Source organism: Meleagris gallopavo, chromosome 1, assembly GCF_000146605.3.
Source record: "Meleagris gallopavo isolate NT-WF06-2002-E0010 breed Aviagen turkey brand Nicholas breeding stock chromosome 1, Turkey_5.1, whole genome shotgun sequence".
NCBI classification, from domain to species: Eukaryota; Metazoa; Chordata; class Aves; order Galliformes; family Phasianidae; genus Meleagris; species Meleagris gallopavo.
Genome location: NC_015011.2, coordinates 177,170,047 through 177,197,038, shown reverse-complemented (window position 1 = coordinate 177,197,038; position 26,992 = coordinate 177,170,047). Strand labels below are relative to the sequence as shown.

General features: G+C 41.0%; 1 protein-coding gene across 1 annotated transcript; it reads left to right on the top strand.

Moving 5' to 3' along the window:
- The first annotated feature begins 4,066 nt into the window (after positions 1-4,066).
- Positions 4,067-26,992, top strand: ZC3H12C (zinc finger CCCH-type containing 12C). Its single transcript, XM_031552074.1, has 5 exons — positions 4,067-5,237; positions 15,743-15,882; positions 18,269-18,503; positions 19,098-19,204; positions 20,371-26,992. Exons 1-5 carry the CDS (start codon positions 4,543-4,545, stop codon positions 21,765-21,767), a joined length of 2,574 nt encoding a protein of 857 aa, XP_031407934.1. The 5' UTR covers positions 4,067-4,542; the 3' UTR covers positions 21,768-26,992.

Sequence of the window (26,992 nt, the reverse complement as noted above, 5' to 3'; positions counted from 1 at the left end):
TGCAAGTAAGCTGCTGTTTTATTGCAATTTTTGAGTGGTAGAAAAGCTTTTTTAAAAAGCAAAACTACTTTCCTTGTTATACCATACAATGGGTAAATCTTTCTGTGTGTGAAAATAGGAAGAGCTCTTTTGAGGGGTGTGTGAAGGTACAATAGTGCTATACAGACCATTAGGATATTCTCAGGTGGGAACATGTTCTACTGAAAGCTTTTGTACTTTGAAAGTGATTCATAAATGTGTCAGGTCTAACCCAGGTAATTTATAAAGCTTCTAATCTGTTTTGTTTTATGTTTTGAGTTCAGATGTTAGGCTGAAGAACTCTGTAACTCCATGAGCTATGTCCCAAGGATCCTGGAAAAAAAAAAAAAAAAAAAGCCCTAAAAACAAAGACCTTCATATATCTGTTGAGAGGGAAAGAGCGTATATAAAAGGGTTAAAAAGAGGTTTGCATTTCTACCACATGCCCTATTGTGTGAACATATGCATGAGTCTATTGAAAGTTTTCAGAAGATGGGCAGGCCACCAGTTGCTGGTCTCCTGCAGTTCCAGTAGACATCTGTTGCCCCAGAGCATTAACCAATCTGTTCAATGGGACATCCTTCCTTTGTTGGACAGAATGATGCAGACAACAGCACTTGCTGAAATACAATGGTAATTAAATACATAGAAACTACAGCAGTAGGTATTTATTACATATTCATTATTTTATTTGCATTGTTGCCATAGCGTTACGGTTTGGGTAACAGATACATTCATTTTTTTTTTCTTTTCTGATCAGCGCCGCACTTCTTTTTGTGACAAGTAATTACAGTGTTTCAACAAACTGCCATTTCAATATTTCCCGTTTTCTTTTTAGAAGACTTAGAAAAAGACTTCCTGTGTGAAAACAAGATGAACTGTTTCACTGTAGAATGTATCTTCGGGAACTTTTTGGAAGGTCTTTTGGGAATACACAATTTCTGTTACCTTGCCACAAGACGCACTGTTTTCCTCCTTGTTATTTTCCTCCGTGAACAAAATTTGCATTAAAATACTTTTCTTATGTTCAGTCATAAGTGGAAAATATTCAGAATAGGCATTAAAAGATTAGATGAGTTCTTTTCCCACATTCCTGTGAGAAACAGAAATATTTTGTGTGAATTGAATTAATGAGTCGATTGTTGTTAGCAGTTATAAAAAATAGTGGTAACTTAAGAAATGGAAAAAAGAATTTGGTATTACCATGTGGTAGCACAGTGCTCATCCCCAGTGCTGATAAATGTCTTTGACTCAGTAATACAACGTTTCAGGCCTTTAACAGCAAACACACTGTGAGATACCATAGTTTCAATCAGGCTATAGTTTGTTCTTAAAAGTTCTGTTGCTGTAAGTATGTCCAAATTGGATGTTACTTCTTTTTTTTTTTCCTTTAAATAAAACAAATTCTGTTACTCCACTGTGAGCACAACCAAAAGTTGCAGACTTTCCTTGACAAGACTTTTTTGGCTGGCTTTGTTTGCTTGTTTGGCTCTCAGTTGAGTCAGAAATCATAGCGGGTATTTTTCTCATCTGTCTTGCATTGTATCAGAAGCCTGCTTTAAAACCTACATGCATAATGAGAGTTTCTTGTCAATAAAGAATGCAAGGAGTTTTTCTTATCTGATGTTCCTCCTTGAATAAACGTGACCTTTTCTGCTTTCTTGTGAGCTTTGTTGTCCTGTGTGGAGATACGCTGGCATTTATTCAGAGTATAAATTTGCTCAAATAGACTGCCTCTTTGCTCACCACATCAAGATAAAATAATCAACTCCAGCGTTTAACATCTGATCTTCGTGATTCTAATCCATGACTCTCATATAGGGCAGTGTCTTGTGAGCTCCCACGTATAGAATTTCAAGAGATGCTGCTGACCATGAATACGGTGCAAAAGTTCAGATATTGCAGACGTTTCTCTGAAAAGTTTGTGTGCAGGGCCTAGGCCAAATGCCAGGTATAGCATACTGCTTACGCAAAATGTTTCTGAAATCTTTAATTTGGGGCTTACAGTAGGGGACTCATTTAACTGCCCTTGAGAGAAAGAGAAGAGACTTAGAACAGGTACATGCGAGAATGATGATGGATGCATTCCAACAAGGCACAAAGCTCAACTCGTGGCCACTTTTGTATGCAGATGATATGCAAATCATCTAAAGTATATTTCATATAAAGGCTGATCTTTGAATACATCCATATGCCAATGAGGTTTTTAATCACGCTGAAGGGTTTTGTGATTGCAGTTGCTTTGAGGCACTTAAACTTCAGTGAAGAGTCAACTGGAAGATGACTTAAGTATTATTTCAACTAACGCTCAACAAACAAAATGTCCTTGTCACTTGGATGTGTTTATTCTATGATGTTAATATCCAACCTCATCCTTCCCACTTCCAAAAAAAAAAAAAAATCCCACTGCTTTTAGCTCAGTGCTGAAATGCCATTTCACAGTACATGGATTTAGGCAGCGCCCCATTATCTGGGCGCGCTCGGCACCAGCAGTACATGAGCCAGCTCAACTTTTCAGGCCAGCTTAGGAGTGTTGCCCATTAACAGGACTTCCTCGAGTCCCAGCAGATTGCAGGCTTGGGAACAATGATGTCGGGCCTTCCAGTTTGCTTTGGCAGCTGCATTGTTCTCGGAGGGGAAACCAGACGCACTTAAGTCCCACTCTTTTTCATGGGCTTTTGTTCATACCAAATTATTCTTTTGCCGTGCTAGTATTCATGATGGTATGTTAAAGGAGTGCATCCTAGCAACTAAGGCTTGTTGCTAAGCAGCCTTGCTTCCAAGAGATTTTTCTTGTTTGAGGGTTAGTTTTTTTTGTTGGTTTTTATTTGTTGTTTTTTTTTTCTGCCGCCAGTCCTGTGAAGGCTGTAGTGTTGGTTTTTTAACTGTATCCTTTTATTGGGATATTGTTGTGATTTGTTACTAGCACTGTGCTATCAAGTGCATTACATTAGTTAATAAATCACTGTGTGAAAAGGTTCGTTTCCGAAGTTCTTCTTGTGTTTAGTATGTGGTGTCGTGTGAACTCCCTTCAGTTAAGGGAATATAATGTTCCTTGGGACGCTGTTTGAGATTGGGTTATGGCCTTACTCCCTTCTTATGAGGTCAAGTCTGAATAAAACTTGAAAGTAGAATATTTTCTTTCCTAGAAGTCAGTCTTAACTAAATTATGGGGTTAGACAGAAAACACTTGTGACAGATTTTGTATCTTTTTTGAGCTAAAAGTACTTGGGTAAACTGACTGTGCCTGAACTGTATTTGATAAGTTCAGTGAAAACCTTTGCATCTATGTATTACTTTTATATTCTGCTCTGCAAGGTGAAAGTGTGGAAGAGCTCTTTGTTTTTTAGTCTTCCTTTCATGGAAAGTTTCCTTTTTCATGGTACCCCTGCAGTACGATTGCTCTGTGTTGTCCATTTTCATCTGTGAAAAATAATCTTCTACTTTTTTGATTGAAGCATTTAGCAAAAAATTTCCCACTTAAAATAACAAAATAAGGGAGAAAGACAGAAAGCTGTCCTTTGGAAATGTACATTATGGAAGTAATGCTTTGATGAAATGGATACTTAATTTATGTATAACTGCCATTATGCAAAATTCCTCAAGAAAAACTGCAATTTTTCTTCTTCCATTCTTTTTACATGACTTCTTCCTATAGGTTTAATGTGATCTAGCAAGTAGCTTCCACAAGTCAAGTCCAAGAGTTGAAATTAGCATTTATTTTTGTTGACTTACTGGCTTGACAAAAAGCCTGTTGCAATGGATGAAAAGACTTTCCTTGGCTTTATTGACCACTAGATCAATCCGTGCCTTTGCATCTTGTGTGTATTAGTAACACAGCACTCTGTTGAGAGCAGTTAGTCTTTCTTAACTATCACTTTATAATTCAGAAATAGGTCGAGTGTATTCAATTTAATTCATAGTGTCTTTTAGGACCAGTGAGTTTTTACTGAATTATGTTTTCTGTTATAATTGTTTATTTTAGCACTAATTTTATTTGCCTAATAAGCCAGCTGATCTTGTATTATGCTAATTTCTATTGAACAGAGAGTCTAAGCTGCTTAGTTTGAAAGGTTTTCTGGTAGATGTATTTCATAGCTGCATTTTTCTTTTATTGTTGCAGTACTGTCTAAAGTTAGAGGAAATACCAAGGTTACCTTTAGGAAACTGAAACTTTGTTCAGTTTCCTGTTGATTAATAAACCCATTTCTGGAAATGGCTAAGTAAAAGCATTTAATACATGAAGAAAAGAAGTGACCAGTTTTTACTCAGCTTAGCTATGTATGCTCCTTTTGAAAAGTTTTTTCCTGAAAAAAAATGTCCATGCTCAAAAAAAGCACCAAGTTGTGTGTCTTTGCTGTGAGAGATTAAGTGCAATTCTGAGAAGGCAACAATAAAATACAAAAGAAATAAGATGTGTAACCAGTTGCAACATTTTTGTTCTCTCTTTAGGAATACGGAGCGCTTTATATTCAGGAATACAAGAAAAACAGCAAAGTGGAGTCAAGTACATGCAGCAGCTTCATGGGCTTGAAGGATCATCTAGGGCGTGACTTAGGCCATCTTTATGTGGCGAGCACTGGCACGCAAATAAATGCAATTGTACCTTGGTCCGTGGCGGAGAAGCCGACGATGGATAAGGTTAATTCTAGGAAAGAGGACGTAGACAAGGAGGCATCTGAGGAGACTTCAGGAAGCTCCAGCTGTGACTCTGAAGAAGGCACAAATTCCGATAATGATTCAGAGAGACTGAATAATTCTGCATCAGAATCACATGTATTGCCTAAGACTCACCGACAACTGTGCCGATCTCCTTGTTTAGAGCCTCATATACTAAAAAGAAATGAAATTTTGCAAGACTTTCGGATAGAAGAGGCTCAGACAGTACCGAAGGAAGTTGAAAAGCCCCCTGATGTGGTGAAAGAATATCAAACCAAACTGGAGTTTGCACTTAAGTTGGGTTATTCTGAAGAGCAGGTTCAACTTGTACTAAATAAACTTGGTACTGATGCTTTAATAAATGATATTTTGGGAGAACTTGTCAAACTTGGGAGTAAAACTGAGACTGATCAGTCTGTAACTAATGCTAACACTAGTGTAATGCGTGAAACGTCTTCCATAGAGTCTCAGAGGTCAGAATCTCCGCTGCAGGAGGATGTGACAGAGGATGGTGACAACCTGAGGCCAGTAGTTATTGATGGCAGCAATGTTGCAATGAGGTATGTGATCGTGAAGCTTTTTGCATTTGTATTTCAATGAAAACAGAATTACTCTGGTTCAAGCACTGATGACTATTTAATTGCCTAAAACTGTGTGCAGGTTCTCTTGCAAGTATCATCCTCAACTAAACAGCATGCCAATGTTGTAATCAGTTTAGTGGTCTGTAAGAATTCAGTGTCGATCTTCCTGTGTAACCAGCTATCAAATCTCTCCTTCCCATTGCCAGTCTAATACTTAATTAACTTTTGGTATATTTAGCAAACCTGTATTAGGCACCACTGCTATGAGAAATCGTATCCAGTTACATACAGAAGGGCAAAGCAAATGTAAGATTACAGAGGATTATGAAACAGTGACTTAGAAGAAGGTAGCTTGAAGGATACTTTTCCTTGACATGTTGTTCTATAAGTGGTTTATCTGTAAAATTTGACTGTTATCAGATTTGGAGCTAAGTTTTACTGCCATTAATAGCTGTGATTGTGCCTTTAGACTTTTCACTTACATACCTACAAGTGACACAGCTATCTAGAGCATTCAGCCATTCTGACCCCAGTAATAGGTGCATAGCAATAAACTTGTCTGGGGAGAGGCAGTAGGTTCAGCTTCCTCAGTGATGAAAGAGGAGGTAATGCAGAAGTGCTCAGAGATGGGGTTTTTTGATCTGTATAAAAGATCAGTTGTCTAACTGATGAGTAACAAATTGGTTAACTTGTAAGGATTGTCCAAGTACTAGCACCACAGGTTAGAAGGATGTTTTTAGTCTCCTAATGAACTATTAGGATAGTAATAAAAGTTCATGCAAGACACTTCTGGGCTGAAGATTTTTTTTTATTAACATTATTTTCTCTTCAATTGGATTACCTTCGAATGAGGCTTTTTTCAAATGAAATTTAAGTACAGCTCTTTAGAGCAGTGCAGTAGCTTTTATATATTTAAGTAAAAGTGGTTAGCGCATAAACTACAGGTAATGCTTCTTTCTAAATTGGGTGTTCCAATGAGTTTCGTTGGAACGTAATCATGCAGCCTGAGTTGTAAGGGAGTTACATACAGATGAACAAACACTATTTTGATGCTAAAATAGATTTGAATTGCATTTTACAGAAATACAAAACTCTTGTGCAAACTTAGCTAGTTAGCACAGCTCAGACATGATGGCTGAACTTTGGTGCGATATTTCCTAGTAGCTGCATCAAACAGGTTCCAGAAGTAAAATCACAGAATAATAGAATATCCCTAGTTGGAAGGGACCGACAAGGGTCAAGTCCAACTCCTGAATCCACACAGGACCACCCAAAATTCATAGAATCATAGAATTGAAACCACGTTTCTGAGAGTGTTGTCCAAATGCTCATTGGAGTCCATCAACTTGGGGCTGTGACCCCTGAGGAACATGTTCCAGGGCCCAGCCACTTTCTGGTGAAGAGCCTTTTTCTAACACACAGCTTAACCTTCCCCCCTTGGATCTTGTCACTGTCACCGGAGAGCAGTGATCCACATTGCCTCTCTGCTCTCCTCATGAAAAAGCTGTAGGCTGCAACAAGGTCTCCCCTCACTCTCCTCTAGGCTGAACTAACCAAGGCACGTCAGCCGTTCCTCACACGTCTTGCCCTCTAGACCCTACACCATCTTCATAGCCTTCCTTTGGATGCGCTCTAATAGTTTTATATCCTTCTTATATTGTGGTTTCCAGAATTGCAAGCAGCGTTTGAGGAGAGCCAAGTAGCTTCTGCTCAGCCACTTTTCCTTAACGTTTATTCAACTATTAGTGTAAGTAAGTAGGTAATGACTTCTCAGTTACTTCCCTGACCACATAAAGTGGGCCAAGTGTGAATTTATGATATGCATGGTACAGGGCCTTAATGTATAGAAAATAAGTAACTGCTTTAATCTATATCCAATTGACAGGTCTTTATTTTTCTGTAACCAGCTATAAATCATAGAATCACTGAGTTTGGAAGGAATCTCATAGTCCAGTCACCTTGTACAGAGCTGTCAATTCAAGGCCATGTCCAGTTGAGTTTCAAACACTGAACTTTCTGAGGTTCCCATTGGCCCATTTCTCTACCCTGCCATTGTCCTTTTGAATGGCAACATACCTGTGTGGCATATCAGCCATTCCATCCAGTTTTGTGTCTTCTGTGGACTTGTTTCAGAGTGCATTCTGTCCCATCATCCAGGCCAGTAGTGAAGACATTAAGCCATGCTGGCCCCAGTATCAGTCCCTTGGGGTACACTGCTAGTGACTGGCCTCCAAGAGGACTTCATGTTACTAATCATAACCCTTTGGGTGCAGAAGTTCAGCCAGGTTTCAGTCTGCCTCTCTCAATTTATGCCACCCATATTCCATTAGTTTATCGGTGAGGCTGCTATCAGAGGCAGTATCGAAAGCTTTATTTTTTAAACCTCAAAATAAACAGCATCCACAGCTCTCCTAATCCACTGAGACAAACATCTCATCATAGAAAGCTGTGAAATTGGTCAAGCATTATTTGCTCTTCATAGCTCCATTTGACTATCTCAGTCACCTTCTTGTACTAAATATGTTTGGAAAAGGCTTTCAGGAAGATTTGCTCCATCACCTTTTCAGGGATCGAGGTGAGGCTGACCAGCATGAAATTGCCTGAACTGTCCTTGTTTCTCTCCTTGATGATAGAAGTGGTAACAGAAGCTCTCTTCCAGACCTCTGGAACATCCACATTCACTATGACCTTCCAGAGGTTTCCAAGAATGGGCTTGTAATCAGCAAGCTCCCTCAGAACTCCTGAATGCATCCTGTTGGGGCCGAGTAGCTTAGGAATGTTCAGTTGAAGTGTTCCTTAACCTCTGCTGAGGAAAAGTTTTCTTTGCTCCAGACCTTTCCTTTGGTCTTGGGCCTGGGATTCCTGAAGGCAAATTTTACCAATAAAAACTGAGACAAAGAGTTGAGTACCTTCAGCTTTTATGTGTCCTTTGTGACCAGGTATCCTGTCTCTTCCCTCCAGGGCCGTATCCCATGAGATTCTTCTATACAGTGTAAAGTCTGCTGCCCTCAAGTCCAAGATTGTGATCCTGCTTTTTCCATTGCTCTTTCTTTTCAGAATCCTGAACTCCACCTCTCAGTTCACTGCAGCCAAGGCTGCCCCTGACCTTCACAGTTCTGATCAGTTCTTCCTTATTTGTAATTTTTAGGTACAGCAAGGTTGTCATGTTGGATTCTCAGTCACCAGAGTCAAGAAGTTGTCATCAGTGCACTCTAGAAACTTCCTGGGCTGTTCGTGCGTTACAGTGCTGGCCAGCCAGATGATAAAAAACAGTTTTGCTCTGTTTTCATTCAGCCAGATGACAAAGATATGTTTGCTTTGCTTTGTCAAGTGGATTACATCGTTAGCTAGAGATCAGTCCTTCATTACAAAGGAGGTTCAATCTTGTGTTTATGAAAGACGCATCCCTGTTGTTGACATCATCTGTGCAACCAGTTGTTTACCTGCTTGATAGTCTCTTCCTTTCAAGAAAATAGGCAATAGTAAATAAGTTGAGCGTCCATATGCAAAAGAACAATGTTTGGAGCAGTGAGGAAGACATAGGAATTCACCCACAGTTCAGACAATCTTATTCAAATGTTCATACCTAAATGTCTGCGATACTGTTACAAGAACCTTAGTTCTGTGACTTGGCATGGTCTTTTCTTTTTCTTTCTCTTTGCCTTTCCAAGGTATTGCCAACTAGCCTACTTTGGAGCTGCTAGCAGGAAAAGCAAGACCATAGCTAATCTTCGAAGAGAGATTTCTGAGAGCTTTCTCGTATGCTCTTGCTGGACTGGGTATACTGAGCTACATTCTTACTTCATGTTGTCATAAGACAAGTTCTTGATGCTGCCTTACCATAATAATTGATATCATTTACTGTAATTATTATTTTAAAAAAGAACTGCTAATTTTCTTTTAAAGGGATGAGACTGATTAGTGTGCACATGTATCTAAATTTAAAATTGGAACTGAACAGTAGATGAGATAATCCCCTAGAGCAGCTGTAGAACTCTTGATACACATTTAGCACAACTGGGGTGAGATTGGACTGAGTGGTAGGAACCTGGGTTCTTTTATACTGTATCTGAGCAGTGACGTACACTGTCATTGTAGAAAACTGGATATATCTAATCCTACTACAGAAGTGTTCTTCTTGCGTGTAGTTGATGATGTTGTAATGAAAGATGGTGGTTTAAAGCATTAGTCCACAAGGGTGAGAAAAGTATTTCTCCATTGACATAAAAATGCACTTGGTGCCTTATTTGGTGTGAGCTATTAGACAAGTAACACATGTCCATCCATAGTAGTTCTGTATCCCCATTTGAACTTTAAGCAAACCTACACTTTCTGTTTATGTAAGTGAAGAAGACAAAAGGTGATCTTTGTCCATCTAGCAAATACCAATCACCACCTCTTCACCCCTGAGTCTGCTCTCTGTTCTTCAGTGTGTTCCCAGACCTGCTCTTTGTGCATCCCAGGCTGCCTCTTCTGAGCCTCAGCAGTCAAGAATGAAGGGGAGAAGGTCCTGTTCTTCCATGAGACAACTGAGACAAGGCTTTGAGGTTCTATTTTGCCCCTTCTTTACTTCTTTACTGCTGAGATTCAGAAAGTTCCTTCTGAATAGAGAGAAATATGCTGCAGCACTGTCCTTTTTCCTTGCTTCTCTTTTTCAAGGATAAGGCTGGGACTCTGAAAATTGCCTGAAACTAGTTACTGCTGTGATACTTTTCTTTACTGGAATCAAAGTCAAGCTTTTGCTAAGAAAAGTAAGGAATGAGGAACAGAGTTGTTAGCTACAAAAACAACTGGAAATTTTTCTCTACAGTGTTCATGTGCTTCTGTCCCATATTTGTTAGCTTTGCTTGGCTGTTGTGGGTACCTTCACTTTCTTTGCTAATGGGAAGAAGTTCAACGCTTTAAGTAAGCCTACATAAAACTTTGTGACAAAAACAGACAAGAAAGTCTGAACTTTGCTGTGCTCACAGTGACAGCAACATGAAGACAGCGTTGAATTGCAATTAATTGGAGGTTGTACTTGCTGTATTAGATTTTTTTCAAACAATTTCAGAATTACATCGGAAAAATAACTGAAATCTTGATCATATGCTGTCTGGGTTTGCTAGTGGGAATGCAGAATTTTGTTCTGAATAATTAGATTTGTCTTAAAAATTCACCTTTTGAATTCCAAGATTATGTAGGCTCTGAACTTCTGCTTGCCCTTTTGGAAAACTTTGACCTGTATTGGAGGTATATCCTTGCTAAAGGACAACGCAACCTGAGAAAACTATTGCACTTTTCTTTGGGAGAGGAAGATACTGACTTAGGGGACTTTCACTTAAGAAAGGAACAGGTTTCCCAGAGAGGTGGTGGATGCCCTGTCCCTGGTGACACTCCAGGTCAGGCTGGATGGGGCTCTGAGCACCTGATGGAGCTGTAGATGTCCCTGCTCATGGAAGGGGGGTTAGGTTAGGTGACATTTAAGGTTCCCTTGCAAATCAAATGATTCTATGATTCTATCAAAGGCATTTTGCAGTTTTCCTACTGCTTTCACTCCCAGCCATCTATCCAGCCAGATGGTTCGGGTGCTCAGCAGGGGCAGAAATGCACATCCGAGTCTGGCAACTGTGACAGCGCTGGTGTTGCTCAAAACGATGTGTGAGATACCCATAGGCAGGTATCAATCATTAGACATCTCCATTTAGGAATCTGAGCCTTGTCCATGTGTATTAGTCATGATGCAGGTCATTTGACCATAGTAAAAATTTTGCTGATACCAGTCTACTTAGTTTTTCCACAGCTGGAAATGACTCTGCACACTGTCAACCAAAGGATGATTTGAGTTGTCTCCTTTATGCCAGATGTAATTTCTATCTAACAATTAAACTGCAGACTTATTAAAATAATTGCACTAACAGTTTAGCCTCTTCTCAGACTGAGCTCAGTAGACACAAGAACATGGATGGATTCAGACATCCGTCTCACCGGTAGCCTTAAGCAGCGTTTTCTCCATAGTCTGCCTTGTTTCTGAGATTATTTTGAGAAACCACTCCAAGCAATAGATAAAAATATTTTTCCAACAAGTAATGATCATGTGGCTGGCAGCTTGTTACTGGCAGCTCTGAGTGCAACTTCTCTTTGCCCGTTTTGAAGTCTGGCTGCAGCATGCATGACTCTGGTTCAATCAGATACCCTCATGTCGGGCTGGTGGCAGCACCTCCATCCCCCTGTAGTGTCATTTTGTGTGGTGTTACAGCCTCCAGAGCTCTTCAAAGACCTCAAAACATGGGGGTCGTTTGTCATGGTCTAATGGAAAGGAAAACGCATTTGGAAACTGTTCTATCCACATCACACCTGCACCACATTGTACAAATAAGGAGCAAATGCAGAATGGATAGAAGATCCGGGTTGCTGAGAAGTGCTCTGGGGCAAGTTATTGTGGGCAGGAATCTGGTAGAACTTCGAAGAGGTATTTTTTTAGAGAAGGGTTGAAATTAGATACAAAACCAGTCTGCCAGCCTAACAAGACACTGAGCCAGGATGGAAATGCTCATCTCCTTGTTATGGACTGCTGTCCTGCTGTTACATGATGGAAGAAAATAGTTTGGTAGTCCTCTAAGTTTGCTGGACTGATCTACATTTTGTTGTTCCTGTTTTTAGTCAATATGCTTTTACCTGCAAAGTATCTCATGTCCAGGTTTCACTTAGATAAAAGCTTGTGGATGAATTGCAACACTCATTAGTGTTGCCTTCAGCTCTGATGTCATTAGTGTGTGCGTATCCTGCAGCTTTCAATCTGAGAGCCAAATTTTGGTTTGAATATTGCATGAGGACACACGAGAAGTCTTGCAACTGTTGTTAGCAGTCAGTGTTTTAGGAGCATACTTCTCTCTTTTCAACGATTTAACCACTTGAAAATCAAATGTGGGGACAAATAAGGAAATGGGGAAGATAAAAATGATTTCATCAGATATCTTACCATTGTTCTACTAACTACTAGCCTAGAAAATGCTTGACTGGTTTTGTTCAGGAAGCATTCAGGGTTGTACTGCTACTTTTTATCCTTTTAAAAGTGAAGCTACATCTATCAGGAGACCAAATATAACAAAAAAATCATCCATGAAGGGTATGAAATAGTAATAGATGCTTAAGAAATATCTTTATGTTCCTTAAACTTGAAGCAGTGGTTTACATGCAGTCAGTCAGCATGCAGAACCAAAGCAGAACACACTGATTCGCTACCACTGTCATCCTGACTGCCCTGAGCCTCTATATGCTTGTAATATTTGGGAAGAGATTGAAAAAAAATGAAGTACAAATATTTCTCCTGTTCTTTACAACTGACCAGAAGGAAGAAAGGCAGGGGAAGAAGCGTGATTTCAGTCCTTTCATCATATGATGTATCATAAAGCTGATGAAGCACAAAGATCAGAGAAGAAGAGCATTGAATTTGCATCACCACAAAATAAAAGAACAAATTTTAACCAGATGTTTTTCAGAGTTTCTCACTAATAATTTAAATTGGACTTTGTATCAGTTCCGATGTTAGAATGGGCACGGATCAGAAAAGTGGCAGAAATAATCTGAAAATTTATGTGAACTTTAAATCCCACTCAGCAGTGCCTGAAAGTTTGTCTGCATTGTAATATACTTCATGAGAGTTTAAGTATATTCCAGATTGATGTTCTGAGTGGCAAGATTTTCATGTTTTGTGTTAGGCTGAGCTGCCTTTCCCTTGCTGTGCCTTGAGCAGTGTGGCTTGAATTCCAACTGGATGGAAAGCAACAAGAAAGAATTCTCATCTCTTTCAGGCCAGCATCTCATTCCAGAAATGATTTCTCACATTTATGGGAAAAAATGTACTGTTCATACTGTTACTAAAACACACTCTTACAAAACACTTGTTCTCTGTAAGGAGTGAAGCGTGGTTTTATTCATTGGAAACCAGAGAAATTGTTTAGAGTAATAACAGTACAATGATTTCACTGGAATTTAGAAGCTGGAACAAACCCTTCCCAACTGTTTTAAAATGGATTGCAATGTGTGTACGGTTGCACATGGCCTGCTGATAGTGTGAGCAGTAACTTCTTGTATCAGCTCTGCAGGGGAGGCCTTACACCAGGGAGCTGTGGCATGCAGAGGGGAAACTTCACGTCACCCCGCAGAAGTAACTGTCCCTGTGCCAGCTAAAACCCACAGACTTACAGTCTGCTGCAGCTGCAGTGTCTTAGTACAGAGCTCACGTTTCCAGGTCCTGTCGTGGAACTGCTAGAAAAGGAAATAATGCAATTACTTGGTTAAATCCACATTGTGGTAGCGGTCTTTCGGTTTTGTTTTTCTCTCTTTTTTTTTTTCTTCTTTTTTTTTCTTTTTTTTCTTTTTTGGTATTTTGTGCAGAGTCTGTGACATCCAACACAGCCTCTGCTGAGGACAGTGCTTTGTGAGAGGTGAGATGTGTCAGCCACAACTCCTTGTCTTTCAATTCGTAGACTCATAAGAACAGCAGAATCACAGCATGGCTTGGGTTGGACAGTCCTTAAAGCTCACCCACTTCTAACCTCCAGCTGTGGGCAGGACTGCCACCCACCAGATCAAGTTGCCCAGGGCCCCATCCAGCCTGGCCTTGTGTGCCTCCAGAGATGCATGCTCACCCTCTGCAGGCATTTAAGATCTAAACAGCTTCTATTTTTTTCTCACTACTACAGGGCTGTCTCATCCATTGCAGCATTATTCAGGCTCTCTCAGACTGTCAAGAAACATGTGGCAGTGCAGCATGTTAGGGAGGTGGAGCAGCAGGTACTCCAGAATGGTTCTGCCAAACAAACAGAAGCAGAAGTTTTTAAATTTTCTAGGGTTTGTATTTCCCTACAAACTTTGCTACTGGAAGATCTTTTAGGTGACTAGCACTATTCATGTTGTTCCTTTCACAAATCACTCCTTGGTGGTTGAATTCTCTTACCTTTCAAAAGCCAGATGAGGAGGTGTTCATACAGAACATGGCAAGTCAGTGAGGCAAAAGCTAGTGGCTTGCTGTCACCCTGTGTGTCCCTTCTGCTATTAGCAGCTTGCTGTCATCCTGTGTATCCCTTCTGCTGTGCAGAGCTATGGGCTCGGGAGGGACCTCGTGGAAATTGCTGATCTCCTCGTGTGCATGGGGACAGAACCTGGACCAGAGCCATCTGACTTGTACTTAGAAATGTCCACTGAGGAGATTCCAAATAATTTCTAGGCAGATTGTCCCATTAGTCAGTTAGAAAGCCTTTTCTAGCATATTGCTCAACTGTTTCTCATGCATTTTGTGCTGACTTTGCCATCACTGCTCAGTGGGACTGCTGTGGGCTGACCGGGGCCGGGAGCCAAGCACCCACCCAGCTGTTTGCTCACCACCACCCCACAGCGGGACTGGGGAAAAACAGGAGGAACAAGAGCAAGAAAACTCAAAATAAGGGCAGGGAAATTGCTTACCAAGTAGAATTGCAGGCAAAAAAGGCTGGAACCAGCTGTGTGCAGCATGGGACAGCCCCAGCCTGTCCTCCCAAAAGCCACCTCTGCAGCCTCCCCAGGACCATGAGGGCCCAATGGCTGATAGATGTGCTCTGTTTTAATTACATGCGATGTGCTGAAGACAGTTTTGTTCCTCCATAGGCTTGTTTATCCTAGATTAACTGAATGCGCTTTTTCCAGCGTTTCCCCATAGGTCTCATTTTGCTTTCCTTTGGATTTTTTCCAGTTTTCCTGTGTGTTTCATGTTCTGCAGTGCCTGAAATTGGATGTGGAAGTCAGACGAGGCGTCACCTACCTTTAGAAAATGAAATAATTACATCTCTCACTTTACCTCAGACAGTTATTGCACAACGGCTGCACTTCTTTTGTTTTGCTTGTGTCTGATCATATTCTGCTGAACTTGCTCGCCTCCATGGTTTTTTAATACACAATTAATTTCACCTTCCTAAGTGCAGTACTAAGCAAATTCTTAGTTTTCTTTTGTTGACTGTTCTTTTAGTGTCTCCAGTTTGCCTGAGCTGTGCTGTAGAGTGCCTGGTTTTGGAATCCTTCTCCTCTGTCTGAGCTTAAGGGAAGCTCCTGCTGGGCTCTGCCACCATGCCCTCAGGGCTCACTATTTGTTGCCAGCATTTCCTAAGAAATTTGCACTTTTCCATGTCGGCATTTCAGCTGTCCCATATCAAGTCTCCATGATGGCTGTTATATGCCAGATTTTTGGTTGGGCTGTGAGGATTTTTAACACGCTGCTTATGTTTTTCCTTATTCGCCAGTCTGCAAAGAGATGCGGACAGTACTCTGCAGATTCACTATCCTTCTCCCATGCCATACAATTGATGGCAGTGTTTGATCAGAGCTCAGACTGACCCCTGCTTGCCTTAAGAAACTCCGGAGCACGTGGATAATGTGACATTGGGTGGGAGATGTGTGCTTCACTGTGTTCCGTGTGCACTCAGAGAAAAGCAAAGTCATATAATAAGGAAATTTAATGTGTGTTTCAGCCATGGGAACAAAGAAGTCTTTTCCTGTCGAGGAATCAAATTGGCAGTAGATTGGTTTTTGGAAAGAGGCCACAAAGATGTTACCGTGTTCGTGCCAGCGTGGAGGAAAGAACAGTCAAGACCTGATGCCCTTATCACAGGTAAGCTCTGCTCTGCCTTCACTGGCTTATGGGATGCTTTGTTCAATGTGAGTGCTACTGGGCAAATTGTTAGAAATGTAAGACTGCAATAAAAGGTATCTTTGGTGCACCAACTTCATTGCAGTCTTCAGGAAAGAAAAGGGCAAAGTAGTGCCCTCTCCACATCTTCTTTCTCTGTTCGCCTTCTAAATTTTTCTTTAATGCTGCTCCTGATGTCTTCAGGGACGTAATTGCCATTTTTAAATCTGTTACGCCCGTGTAGCCTTGGCAGCAAAGAGGTTTGAAGGCTGTGATTCACGGAATGATCTTTCTTGTGGTGAGCAGAGTCTGCCAGCCTGCCCTGTCTGCAGTCACCTGCAGTGAGTCACTGCCCTGCACTGGGAGCAAAGCGAATGATCCCGGCAGAGTGGAACAGTTCCCATTTGGAACATTACTGTTAACGAGTGAGAAGCCTGCTGATTTATTTATTTTTTTCACTTTGAATGTGTTTACCCTCCAAACAGTTTGATGTAGATGCAGTTGTTTCTTTATCCAGCTTCTTGATTCCCTATGAAGACTGGGGGGTTGTCTTCCTGCTGCTGTGAAGTTGAAACAGAGGAGAATCAGTAATTTTTTTTTATTATTATTATTTTTTAACTTTTTAAGCATGCCTTTAAAGCTGCCTTTAAAGGAAGGGAAGCTTATGAGAATAGTAGTGATGGCTACTTAAAGAATATGGAATCCACGTTTTGATTTCCACGTGCATTTCTGAATATCTAGAAAGACTTTTCCAGCGCTTCATTTCATTTGCTTGCTTGTTACTAGAACATACCTTATTCAGGCGAAAAATGGATTTGGAAAGGTATTGTTAGCCCTCATCACAGGTAGTGTGGGGTCTTTCCCTTGAAAGAGAACATATACTTTGGTAAACATTTGATATAACCTATTGCAAAGGCAATAAAGAAAGCCATAACCTAAGAAAGAAGATGGATTAACCTGTCTCAAGGCTTGAGCTGGTCTTGGTCAGGTCATTTCACTATATTAGTGTTTGAGGTATGAGAAGAGCGTTGGCTAAGTAATAAGGATATTTTTATATATATACTTATGTAATTATATACTTATATATATACTTATATATATACTTATATACTTATATATACTTATATATATATATAATACTTAGAGTTGAAATGTAGCATTTGCTAGAGCTGTGGCTAGGACTAGAATCCCAAAAAGGAGTTTTGAGAAAGCAGAAATTCTTAGGGTCGACTATTTTTCTACCAATGGAAAATGAATTTGCTGTGTGTCGTCAGAGAGCTGGTAAATGGGAGGCAAATCAAAGAAGAATCACAGAATCATGTATTCTCCTTCGTCTCTGCTGCAAAGCAGGAGTTCTTCAGCTTTCTTAGCAGGATGCAGGGTGCCTGCTTGCTGCCAGCCTGCAGAAGCACACTGTGCTGACACTCCATTTCCAGAGATACTGAAACATGTGACCACCTGGAATTTTGTCAAAGTCTGAAATGACTGATGTGGGAATGGCTTTACGCTGCCCATATTTGTGAGGAGCTTCTTGGTCTAAACAACAGCTGCATTTTTCTTATTACTACCTGCCATTTATCTAGACGTGACAGATATTTTGTTCTTTCTTAATGGGGAAAAAATTGCCATCCTTTAGACTCTTACATATCATTTGCTGCATGGGGGAAAAAACGACTGCAGAAAGGCTGGACATCATTTTAATCTTGTGGCTTTTCTAGTGAGCAGATAATGTTGGCCTGAAATATATATTGCTTATTTGTAATATTAATGCTGTATTTCTTCCTGTTGGAGACTTTTTTTTCAGTATGGAACATTTTCCCTGTCAGGTTTCTTTCACTGCACAATTGTTATTTGAGATCTAAATCATTGTTAAGAGCCATGACTCATAAAGAGTGTGTGTCTTCTGCAGTTTTAGGAGTTGCCTAGCTTTCTGTTTATTTTTCTTTCATAGCATTTTTCTTCCATAGCTTGTCTGCTGTGAGGAGACTGGTAGCCAGTAGAAGTGACCCAAGGTGGGGATGCCCCAGTGCTTAGCACAAAATGACATCTTAAGCCTTCTTAGGAGATGTTTTAAGTTTAGGTAAAGCCTGAGTGTTTATAAAGAATGCAGGTTTTCTAATCCTTGTGGGTACTGTTAGTAGTCACTCCGTGTTTCGATTTGTTGTGGGTGTTGTGTTTGTATTCTTTTGAGTATTGTCAGTTGGCTGCTGACTGTAACTTCGAGTATCACACATCAGACGCCTTCTGCTGGAATATAACCTTTTAAGACATGGTTATAAATGCTTCCTAAAATCTAACGTCTTTGGAGATCAGACAAATACATTTTCATTTTATTTCTTCTTTAACTTTTGATTCTTTTTCTTTGTAGATCAGGAAATCTTGCGTAAATTAGAGAAAGAGAAGATTCTTGTATTCACACCGTCCCGCCGAGTGCAAGGGAGAAGGGTGGTGTGCTACGATGACCGATTTATAGTGAAGTTGGCCTTTGAGTCAGATGGCATCATTGTTTCTAATGATAACTACAGGGATCTAGCAAATGAAAAGCCTGAGTGGAAGAAGTTCATAGATGAACGCTTGCTAATGTATTCGTTTGTTAATGACAAGTAAGTCATTTTATCCTTGTATGTGCCTCTAAAATAACAGTTTGAAGATTTGTATGAATTTGTTATCTTCCACCAAAATCATTAAGTACATGTAAGAAAACAAAAGGAATAGTTAGTCATGTTTTTGGTATTGTGAGTAAAAGTACTTGAACTCTGCTTCTTTGCTTTTTTGTAGCAATGTTTTTATATTTTCACTGTAAAATTGTTTGCCTCTTCTAGTGTATAGCAAAGTGTATGCTGTATTTTATGTGTGCTAATGTGTCATACTTAAATTCTTCTGGTGTACTGAGCCAGCAGTTTTGAGAACCTATGGCTCCAAAACCATGAAGTCATAGAGCAGCCCAGTTTGGGATGGACCCACTTACAGTTACTGTTGGTGGCTTTTTGTTGTGGGATAGGCAGTGCTGCAGCAGAAAGTCGATCTTGTGCAGCTGTGGTACAGTGACATCAAAAGCTGCAAGAAAACAGCTCTCAGAGTACCCAAACATAAAGATGTTAGCATGGCAGGCTATAGCATCAGGAGGTTCTTGTTTATTGCAGGAGGAACGTGAAAAGGCATTTGCTTCTGTAATACTTCTTTTTGTTGCTTTATAGATTTATGCCTCCTGATGATCCTCTTGGCCGCCATGGCCCAAGTCTGGATAATTTTCTTAGGAAGAAGCCTATTGTGCCAGAACATAAGAAGCAGCCGTGTCCGTATGGTAATTTGATTTTCTACTCATCAGCTTTCTGTACTGCTGGAACTGGTGACTCAGCCCCTGCTTTATTTTAATGCTGCCAGAATTAAAACTTTTAGATGGAGGTTTTTACATTATTGTCTTATCCTGAGAATGTTTGAAATGATGAGCACTGGAGTTATTGCAGGCTGAAGGGATTTTTTTAATGTGCTGGTTAAAGAGCATTTCTATCTACCAGTTGAACTAAAGGAGCTATTCATCAGTCTTTGGTAGAGAGAGATCTAAAACAACACCTGGATTCTTCAGGCTCTGGAAAGCTATTTTGTAATGGACTTTTGGCCAGATAATGGATTGAGGTTCCTCAAGTTTAGCTGCTGGCCATCTTAACTGAGCTGAACGTCTACTGCTTTTATGGCTCCATAACATTCACATTAAGTTTCCCACTTGTATATCTTCTTAGCACAATACACCAAGTGCCTGCATACACACTGGTGACGTGTTCAGCTCAAAATGTGTCTGGTACTGTTGGTCTGTGTTCTGAAGCAGTTGCTGCAGAGCACTACCACTGCCTCTTTTACCTATAGTACAAGAAAGGAGATCTTAAATCTCACCCTGCATCACACAAAACCATTTGCAAGATCTTCATAGAATCATAGAACCAGAGAATGATTTGGGTTGGAAGGGACCTTAAAGATCATCTGGTTCCAACCCCCTGCTATAAGTGGGGACACCTCCCACTATGCGTTACTGAAAGCCCTGTCCAGCCTGGCCTTGAACACCAGGGATAGACCATACATAGCTTCTCTGGGCAGCCTGCTCCAGTGCCTCACTACTGGCACAGTGAAGCATGTCTTCCTAACATCTAACCAAAATCTACCCTCTTTCAATTTAAAGCTGTTATCCCTTGTCCTGTCACTGCATGTCCTTGTAAAAAGTCCTTCCCCAGACTTCTTGTAGGCCCCTTTAGGTACTGGATGGCTGCTATAATATTCACTGGAGTCTTCTCCAGGCTGAATGGCTCCAACTCTCTCAACACGTCTTCTTAGGAAAGGTGCCCTCTGATCAGTCTTTCAAGTTGTGAGTAAAACTTTAAATGAGAAGCATTTCTGTTGTTTCATGATTCAGACTTTTTGTTTCTTGTTTTTTTCTTGCTGATATTTTTTTAAATCTCATTATATTTGTCTTGACAGGGAAGAAATGTACCTATGGACACAAATGCAAATACTATCATCCAGAAAGGGGAAATCAGCCTCAGCGATCTGTAGCTGATGAACTTCGTGCCATGTCTAGAAGTACAGCTGCCAAAACTACAAGTGAAGGAGGACTGGTAAAAAGCAATAGTGTTCCCTGTAGCACTAAGAATGATGGCACTTCTGAGCTTAAGCGTGCCACTCCGAAGAGACAGTCGGATCCTAGTATAAGAACTCAAGTCTATCAAGACTTGGAGGAAAAGCTTCCCACCAAAAACAAATTAGAAACCAGGTCTGTACCTTCGTTAGTTAGTATACCAAGTTCCTCTGCTGCAAAACCCCAAAGTACTGCACCTTTAACCAACGGCCTTCCATCTGGAGTTCATTTTCCACCTCAGGATCAAAGACCACAGGGACAGTATCCTACAGTGATGATGGCAACCAAAAATCACGGAACACCAATGCCTTACGACCAGTATCCAAAATGCGAGTCTCCGGTAGATGTAGGGTATTACTCTATGCTGAATGCATATCCAAGTCTGAGTATATCTGGTCCACGCAGTCCTGAAAGGCGCTTCTCCTTGGACACAGATTACAGGATTAGCTCTGTAGCTTCTGACTGCAGTAGTGAAGGGAGCGTTAGTTGTGGCAGCAGTGATTCCTATGTGGGTTACAGCGATCGCTCGTACATGAGCTCACCTGACCCACAGCTGGAGGAGAACATGAAGTGCCAACATATGCACCCGCATGGCCGCCTTAACTCTCAGCCATTCCTACAGAGCTACCACGAGCCTCTAACACGAGTGCAAAGTTATAGTCACGAAGAACCAAAGCATCACCACAAACCTCCAATTCCGTATATGGCTGTGCATTTCCAGCATCCAAGCATCGGTGCTCGTTCTAGTTGTCCAAATGACTACTCTGCGTCTCAGAGTTCGTCGCACTCAAAGACCATGCACATGGGGAGAGCCCTTGTGTCCACGAGGATAGATAGCATTTCAGACTCACGTTTGTACGATAATTCTCCGTTGAGACACAGAAAGCCTTTTGCTGGCCAAGATGGGCTTGGAAGCTGGGACAGGCAGGGCTACGGGATGGATGCGTACGGCTACCGTCAGACCTACTCTCTGCCCAGTAACCCCACACAGCCGTGTTACGAGCAGTTTGCTTTCCAAAGCTTACCGGAGCAGCAGGACCAGACATGGCGTGTACCGTACTGTGGAATCCCTCAAGACCCCCCGAGGCACCAAGACACCAGGGAGAAGGTGTACATCAACCTGTGCAACATCTTCCCCCCTGATCTTGTGAGGATTGTCATGAAAAAGAACCCTCACGTGACAGACGCTCAGCAGCTCGCCGCAGCCATCTTAGTGGAGAAATCTCAGCTAGGTTATTGAGATGATGCATCTTTGTGGTGTCCAGTAGTTTTCAGCTCAGCTCTAACGCTGAGGGAGGTTTGCTACAATAGCATTTGGGATCTCCTTCTCAGCAAGGAGGTTATATAGTAATCCATTTATGTGAAATACTGTAATACGGAGTCTGTATGTATAGCCCCATGCATCGGAGTACCTGATACGTTTTGTGTTCTAGTTTGAAAATTTTTTAAAGGCTATTTTCATGTCTGGAGAAAGCTCCAGTTTAAATTAATATATAGAGATATATATATACAAAAATCTGTGGTCTCTGGTTATAATCTTTGGTGCATCAGGGGTTTATATGCAGCACTTTCTATCCTTGTTACATGTTGTTGCGATTTTGGGATTTGTTTTTTAACTTGCTGGATGTTCGTCCTGCATGGTGTTAAAACAACCTGCAGAGAGAGGATTTTGCTACTTCCAGCAGACAATTTTCAAGCCAAGTTTTTGAACTTTTTACAACACCGTGTTTGTTTGTTTATTTGTTTGTGGGCTTTTTTGTGTGTGTGCTATAACCTATTTATAGGAGACAAAGATTTACTACAGCACTGACTTTATTTTTTAAACAGATAATTGAGTTACCACAAATGGTGAGATGGGTAACCTTATATTAGTAATTTATAGCATGGCACTTTTCATTGCTTCCTTTATTTTGTTTAAATAGTTACATGTTCTGTTGATGCAGTTGATTGGTAAGATCAAATGCAATCAGAGGAAAAATAGGTTTTTTTTTCCTTCTTTTTTTTTTTTACTAATTTATGGCTAAGGTGAAAGCCTTATTGCTTGGTTTTCAAAGGTGCTGAGAATTTGCAGCCTCCTTTGAGCCCAGCAGAAACTGCCAACACTCGGTACCTCCAAGAAACAGGCCGCCTTGCTTCCATCCCCACGTGCTGTTCCTGGTCAGTAGAAAGGGGCCTGACTTCCTAGGGTTCTGTTTAGATGTTTCATGTGTTTTTCTTTGTATTGCTGCACAAGTGTACCGGATAAAATACGCTTTTCATAAAATATTTACCTGTTTTTAAATGAATTTAATTATCTCAATGCAAGTTTTGTATTTAAGACACTGTTTGATTTTACTTGTTATTTATCAAGGCTGGCCTGCAAAGGGTTTGTGTGTTGAGGATATGCAACATTTATTAACTGCACTATGGTGACGATATTGTAGCTCAAAAGAATAAGTTAAACTTTTTGTCTTTCTGTTGCAGATGGGAGGGAGGGTTGGGAGAGAAGGGGCTGTGTGTGTTCCTGGCGTTAGTTCCTGGCCTGCTGCGCCGCGGGGGCCAATTCTTGCCACAGGTAGTGTAGTCTTAGCAGCAGACCGAGTGAGTCTGCTCTAGTACTAGTAAGGGATATTTCTGGTTTTAAGTCATGGGTTTTACTAGCACCTCTAAGCTTTTATATATATATACACATCTATATATATAAAATAGAAATAGATTTTGCAGTTGATGTCGGTTGTACTTACATGACATAGTCAGTTGCCTACAGTTTTAGGTTTCCATCCATTGTAACATTTTTTCAGTGTTAACAAACCACTAGTTTACACTATTACTGCTGATCATTTTAGTACACTTGCTGGAATGTAAAGGCCCTGAAGAACCAGAAAGTACCTTTTACTGTTGATACAAATTGTATCTTTTTAACTGAGAACTATTTTGATTTGTAGATTTAGTAGAAACACAAACGTATGACTACAGGCTTTTGGGCAACATTTTATCTCTTATTGAAAAACTAGAGATTTCAGACGTAGAATAGATTTAGGCGAGTAAAAATAGTTATTTGTTCAGGTGTCTGTCTCAATTTCACATAATTTAAAAAAAAAAGAAAGAAAATAAAGAAACTATTGGCATCTTCTTCCTCCTAAAATATTCATAATGCGAACTCACTAAAATAAAGGTAAAATGCTGCCTGAAAATAATGTCCAAGCACCTTTGAATACGAAGACATTTTCACTACTCGTGCGACACCGTGTGTTGCAGCGAGTAGGATTTGGGTATACGGTAAATGCTTCTAAAGAGCATTGTGCTTATAGACATATCCAATAATCTGAACCGTGTTCAGCAAACTATTTCAGGAAGTAGTGCTCCAGACGGCTCTTACTGCTGATTTGCTGTGGGATCTGCATTTGCCTGTCCGTGGGACGGCGCAGGAGCCGTCTGTGTGGCTGTAGCCTTCCCCTCGCTTTGGTTGGTGGCTGTCTGCAGGCATTGCTGGAGCGTAGGGGCTGACGTAGTGCTGATGCTGAGGTTTGGAGAGGTTTGGAGAGGTCGGTGGGTCTCATCTGGGTTGTGCACCTAAGATTTTTTTGAATGGAATTACACTTCAGTACTACACCATAGTGTAGATGCAGCTGTTTTAACAATGCAGCTATTATACCTGTGTTTTTAATGAGTTTCTACGTTTATTTATTATGTAGGGATTCGCTTCTGCCAAAAGCTGAATTCCTTGAACACGAACAGGAACGTGTGTTTGTAGTAGAGGCGTTTCATCTTCCCTATCCCATGAACATCAGAACACTCTGTGCTGTGTGCCCGGGGCTTTCTGGCTTCCAGGCTTCACATCGTACTGCTGAAGCCAACTGGAGACACGTTGTGGTGCCCAGATCTCGATGCCTCCACAGATGTTAATGCAGCACTGAACCCCTGCGAGTGTGGTGGTTGGTAGAAAATTCCCATTGTACGTTCTGTGCTTGGTGCCGAAGCACTAAAAACACTTTGAAAGTGTAAGAACAGGAGTTATGTGGTGATTGTTGATGTTGTGCAATGATGTGTTGGTTCCCTTTAGACACTCTTACGTTGGGTAAACAAAATGAATGGTGGACAAACGGTAGGGCTTGGTTCTTCCTTTGTTGTAGTTGTGAGTCTTGGAGGAAGAGGGGGAGACCGATCTGTATAGGGGGCAGTACCAGCAGTATGTGGGGAGAAGTGGTACTGGGCAGGTGGTACTTCTGGCAACGGAATTGCACTGATGCAAATTGCTGGACTTAAATGGTAAGGGGTATCTCGTCAATATTGTCTTCACTGCAAGCACTGCAGTTACAGAGGAGAACCTTCAGTTTAGCCCTGTCCCACCACTTCCCTTCGTTCGGCGTCGAGAGCCGTTGGGCTGCTTCGCAGAAGCTGTGTGTGCAAGCGGGAGCTGAGCCACCAGAGCTCCCTTGTAACAGTGTGCAGATGCACCGTGTTTGGGTGCACATCGACGTCAGGTGTCTGCATCGCTGTTCTTTATACAAGGGGTGTTGTCAGTATTTAGAGTTCTTAAATGCATCCTGTGGGCACCTGACTTTGAGCTCGGGGTGCCCGGGATGTGGCGGTATTAATTGCTATGATGTCTTTTTACAAACACCTTTAAATATTTCTTTTTTCAATACCTTACCCTTGCTTGCCAACTACTGCTAATGCGCTGGAGGTAAGACCATGTCCCTGCAGGAGCCCTGTTTTCCCTGCTATGTCTGAACTATAACTCGGTCCTCCGCTGCAAAACTGCTGTGGGGAGAGCCAGAAGCGTGCTGCGTGCATGCAACACCCCAGAAAGGAGAGCCAGCCTGGTGACACCCACAGCCTTTGGACTCTTGTTGAATTGTCCTATCTTCTTCTGGGAAAGTGGCAGCAAATGGGGAGCGCTTCTCCCAGAGTACCAAACCTGTCTGTGCACACAGAGTACCTCACATGGCCCGGACACCACGGCAAGGCGATGGGTGTGGGTCGGGGCCAGGCTGGTGCTGCTGGCTGCAGCGTGGTACGATGCTTTCCTGCTGTCTGGAGCATTTAGAAAATACCCAACTGACTTTGCATTGCTACTGAAAATTTAAAATACTGTGCAATTAAAGAGACCGTTTTTTTAATAAAAAGTAATGTAGAAATTATTTATTTTGATTTACAGTGTGACTCTTGCTAATTTATTCCTTGCTTTATAAGGCCACGGAGGAGTGTATCATTTAGTGTAGGAGCTTAAGCTGCTGAAATGAAGATAACAACAGATTAAAGCTTTAAGCTTTAAAAAATCCTGTGGTCTTGTTATGTTGTTTTTATTTGTTTGTTTTTATAAAAGGGTTGAGGTTTTATAAGCATCAAGTCATGCATTTTATACACTCTGTAAATTATCAAGGGGTACGATTTGAGAATTTTCTCTGAATTTTAGTATATATGTGCACACTGTTTAGACTAACCATGTAACCAGCGTTAAAAGCATCTGTGTGAGGCGGTTGTTCCAGCTAGCCTCATGGTGGGGAATGGGAGGTACATTCAGATTTTATGTGTGGACGTTCCATAGCGCATTGCCCATGGTCACAGGTATCTTAAGGCTTCGTCAGGAGCTGGTATCTCGTAGCCTGATCCCACGTGCAGTGTCTCTACATGTGTGGATCATACTGGTGTCTGTGTGTTGGGGTTTGCTTTGTTACAAGGCAGTGAGGGAGCTGTCTATAAAGGCATTGTTGAATACACTGAGTTGTTAGGAGCATGCTGTAAATCATTTTCCACCTTCCATTTCCAGGTCTTAAAGGTTTGGCGTAACTTATGCTTGAACTGATTGTTACTCTGTCCTTGCACCTCTAAAGGGGAAATAACAGCAATAGTTCTCTTCCCCTCTCAGATCTAATAGCCACATGAGGAGCTGGAAGCATGCAGAAACCAAATCTGTTCATTGGCATCTCAGCACATTCATCCTTACTGTTTCACTGGTGTAACAGTCTACGCCTTCTAAAGGCAAACCTCTGTTTTTGTAGGATGAATTATTTTGTTATTCTTCACTGAAATCTGATTTAAAAGGTTAGGTTGGCTGGTTGGTTGCTTTTTATTTATGTGAACGACACTCTTAATTATTCTGGTATTTAAGAAATGTTGTGCCAGCACATTATGGAACATCGTGCAAGGAAACAGAAACACAGCTACTGCAGCAATAATTGCATTCAGTAGTTTCTTTTCCCTCATTATCTCTGTGCTCGTATTGAGTAGGTGAAGTTTTCTACAATTCTAAAGGCAGTTCTGGCAAAGCCATTAGTTAAGAGTCGTGTCGGGACTAATTGGTAAAGCAATTGTCAAATGCTCTTCGTTCCTTCATTGGTTGTTCTATGTCATTTCTGTGATGTGACTACTCGCATCTTAAAGCCACCATCTAAACCATTCCAAAAACATGTATCTGGATTCTGCTTTTAGAGAGAGAGAAAAAATAAAGATTTGTTTTCCTCACTGATGGGCTGTTTTGTT

Excerpts from the sequence above, each read along its gene's own strand:
- ZC3H12C (XM_031552074.1), top strand. The coding sequence starts at position 4,543 with ATGGGCTTGAAGGATCATCTAGGGCGTGACTTAGGCCATCTTTATGTG. Across the intron at positions 5,238-15,742 it reads GGCAGCAATGTTGCAATGAG|CCATGGGAACAAAGAAGTCT; the intron begins GTATGTGATCGT and ends TGTGTGTTTCAG. Across the intron at positions 19,205-20,370 it reads GAAGCAGCCGTGTCCGTATG|GGAAGAAATGTACCTATGGA; the intron begins GTAATTTGATTT and ends TTGTCTTGACAG.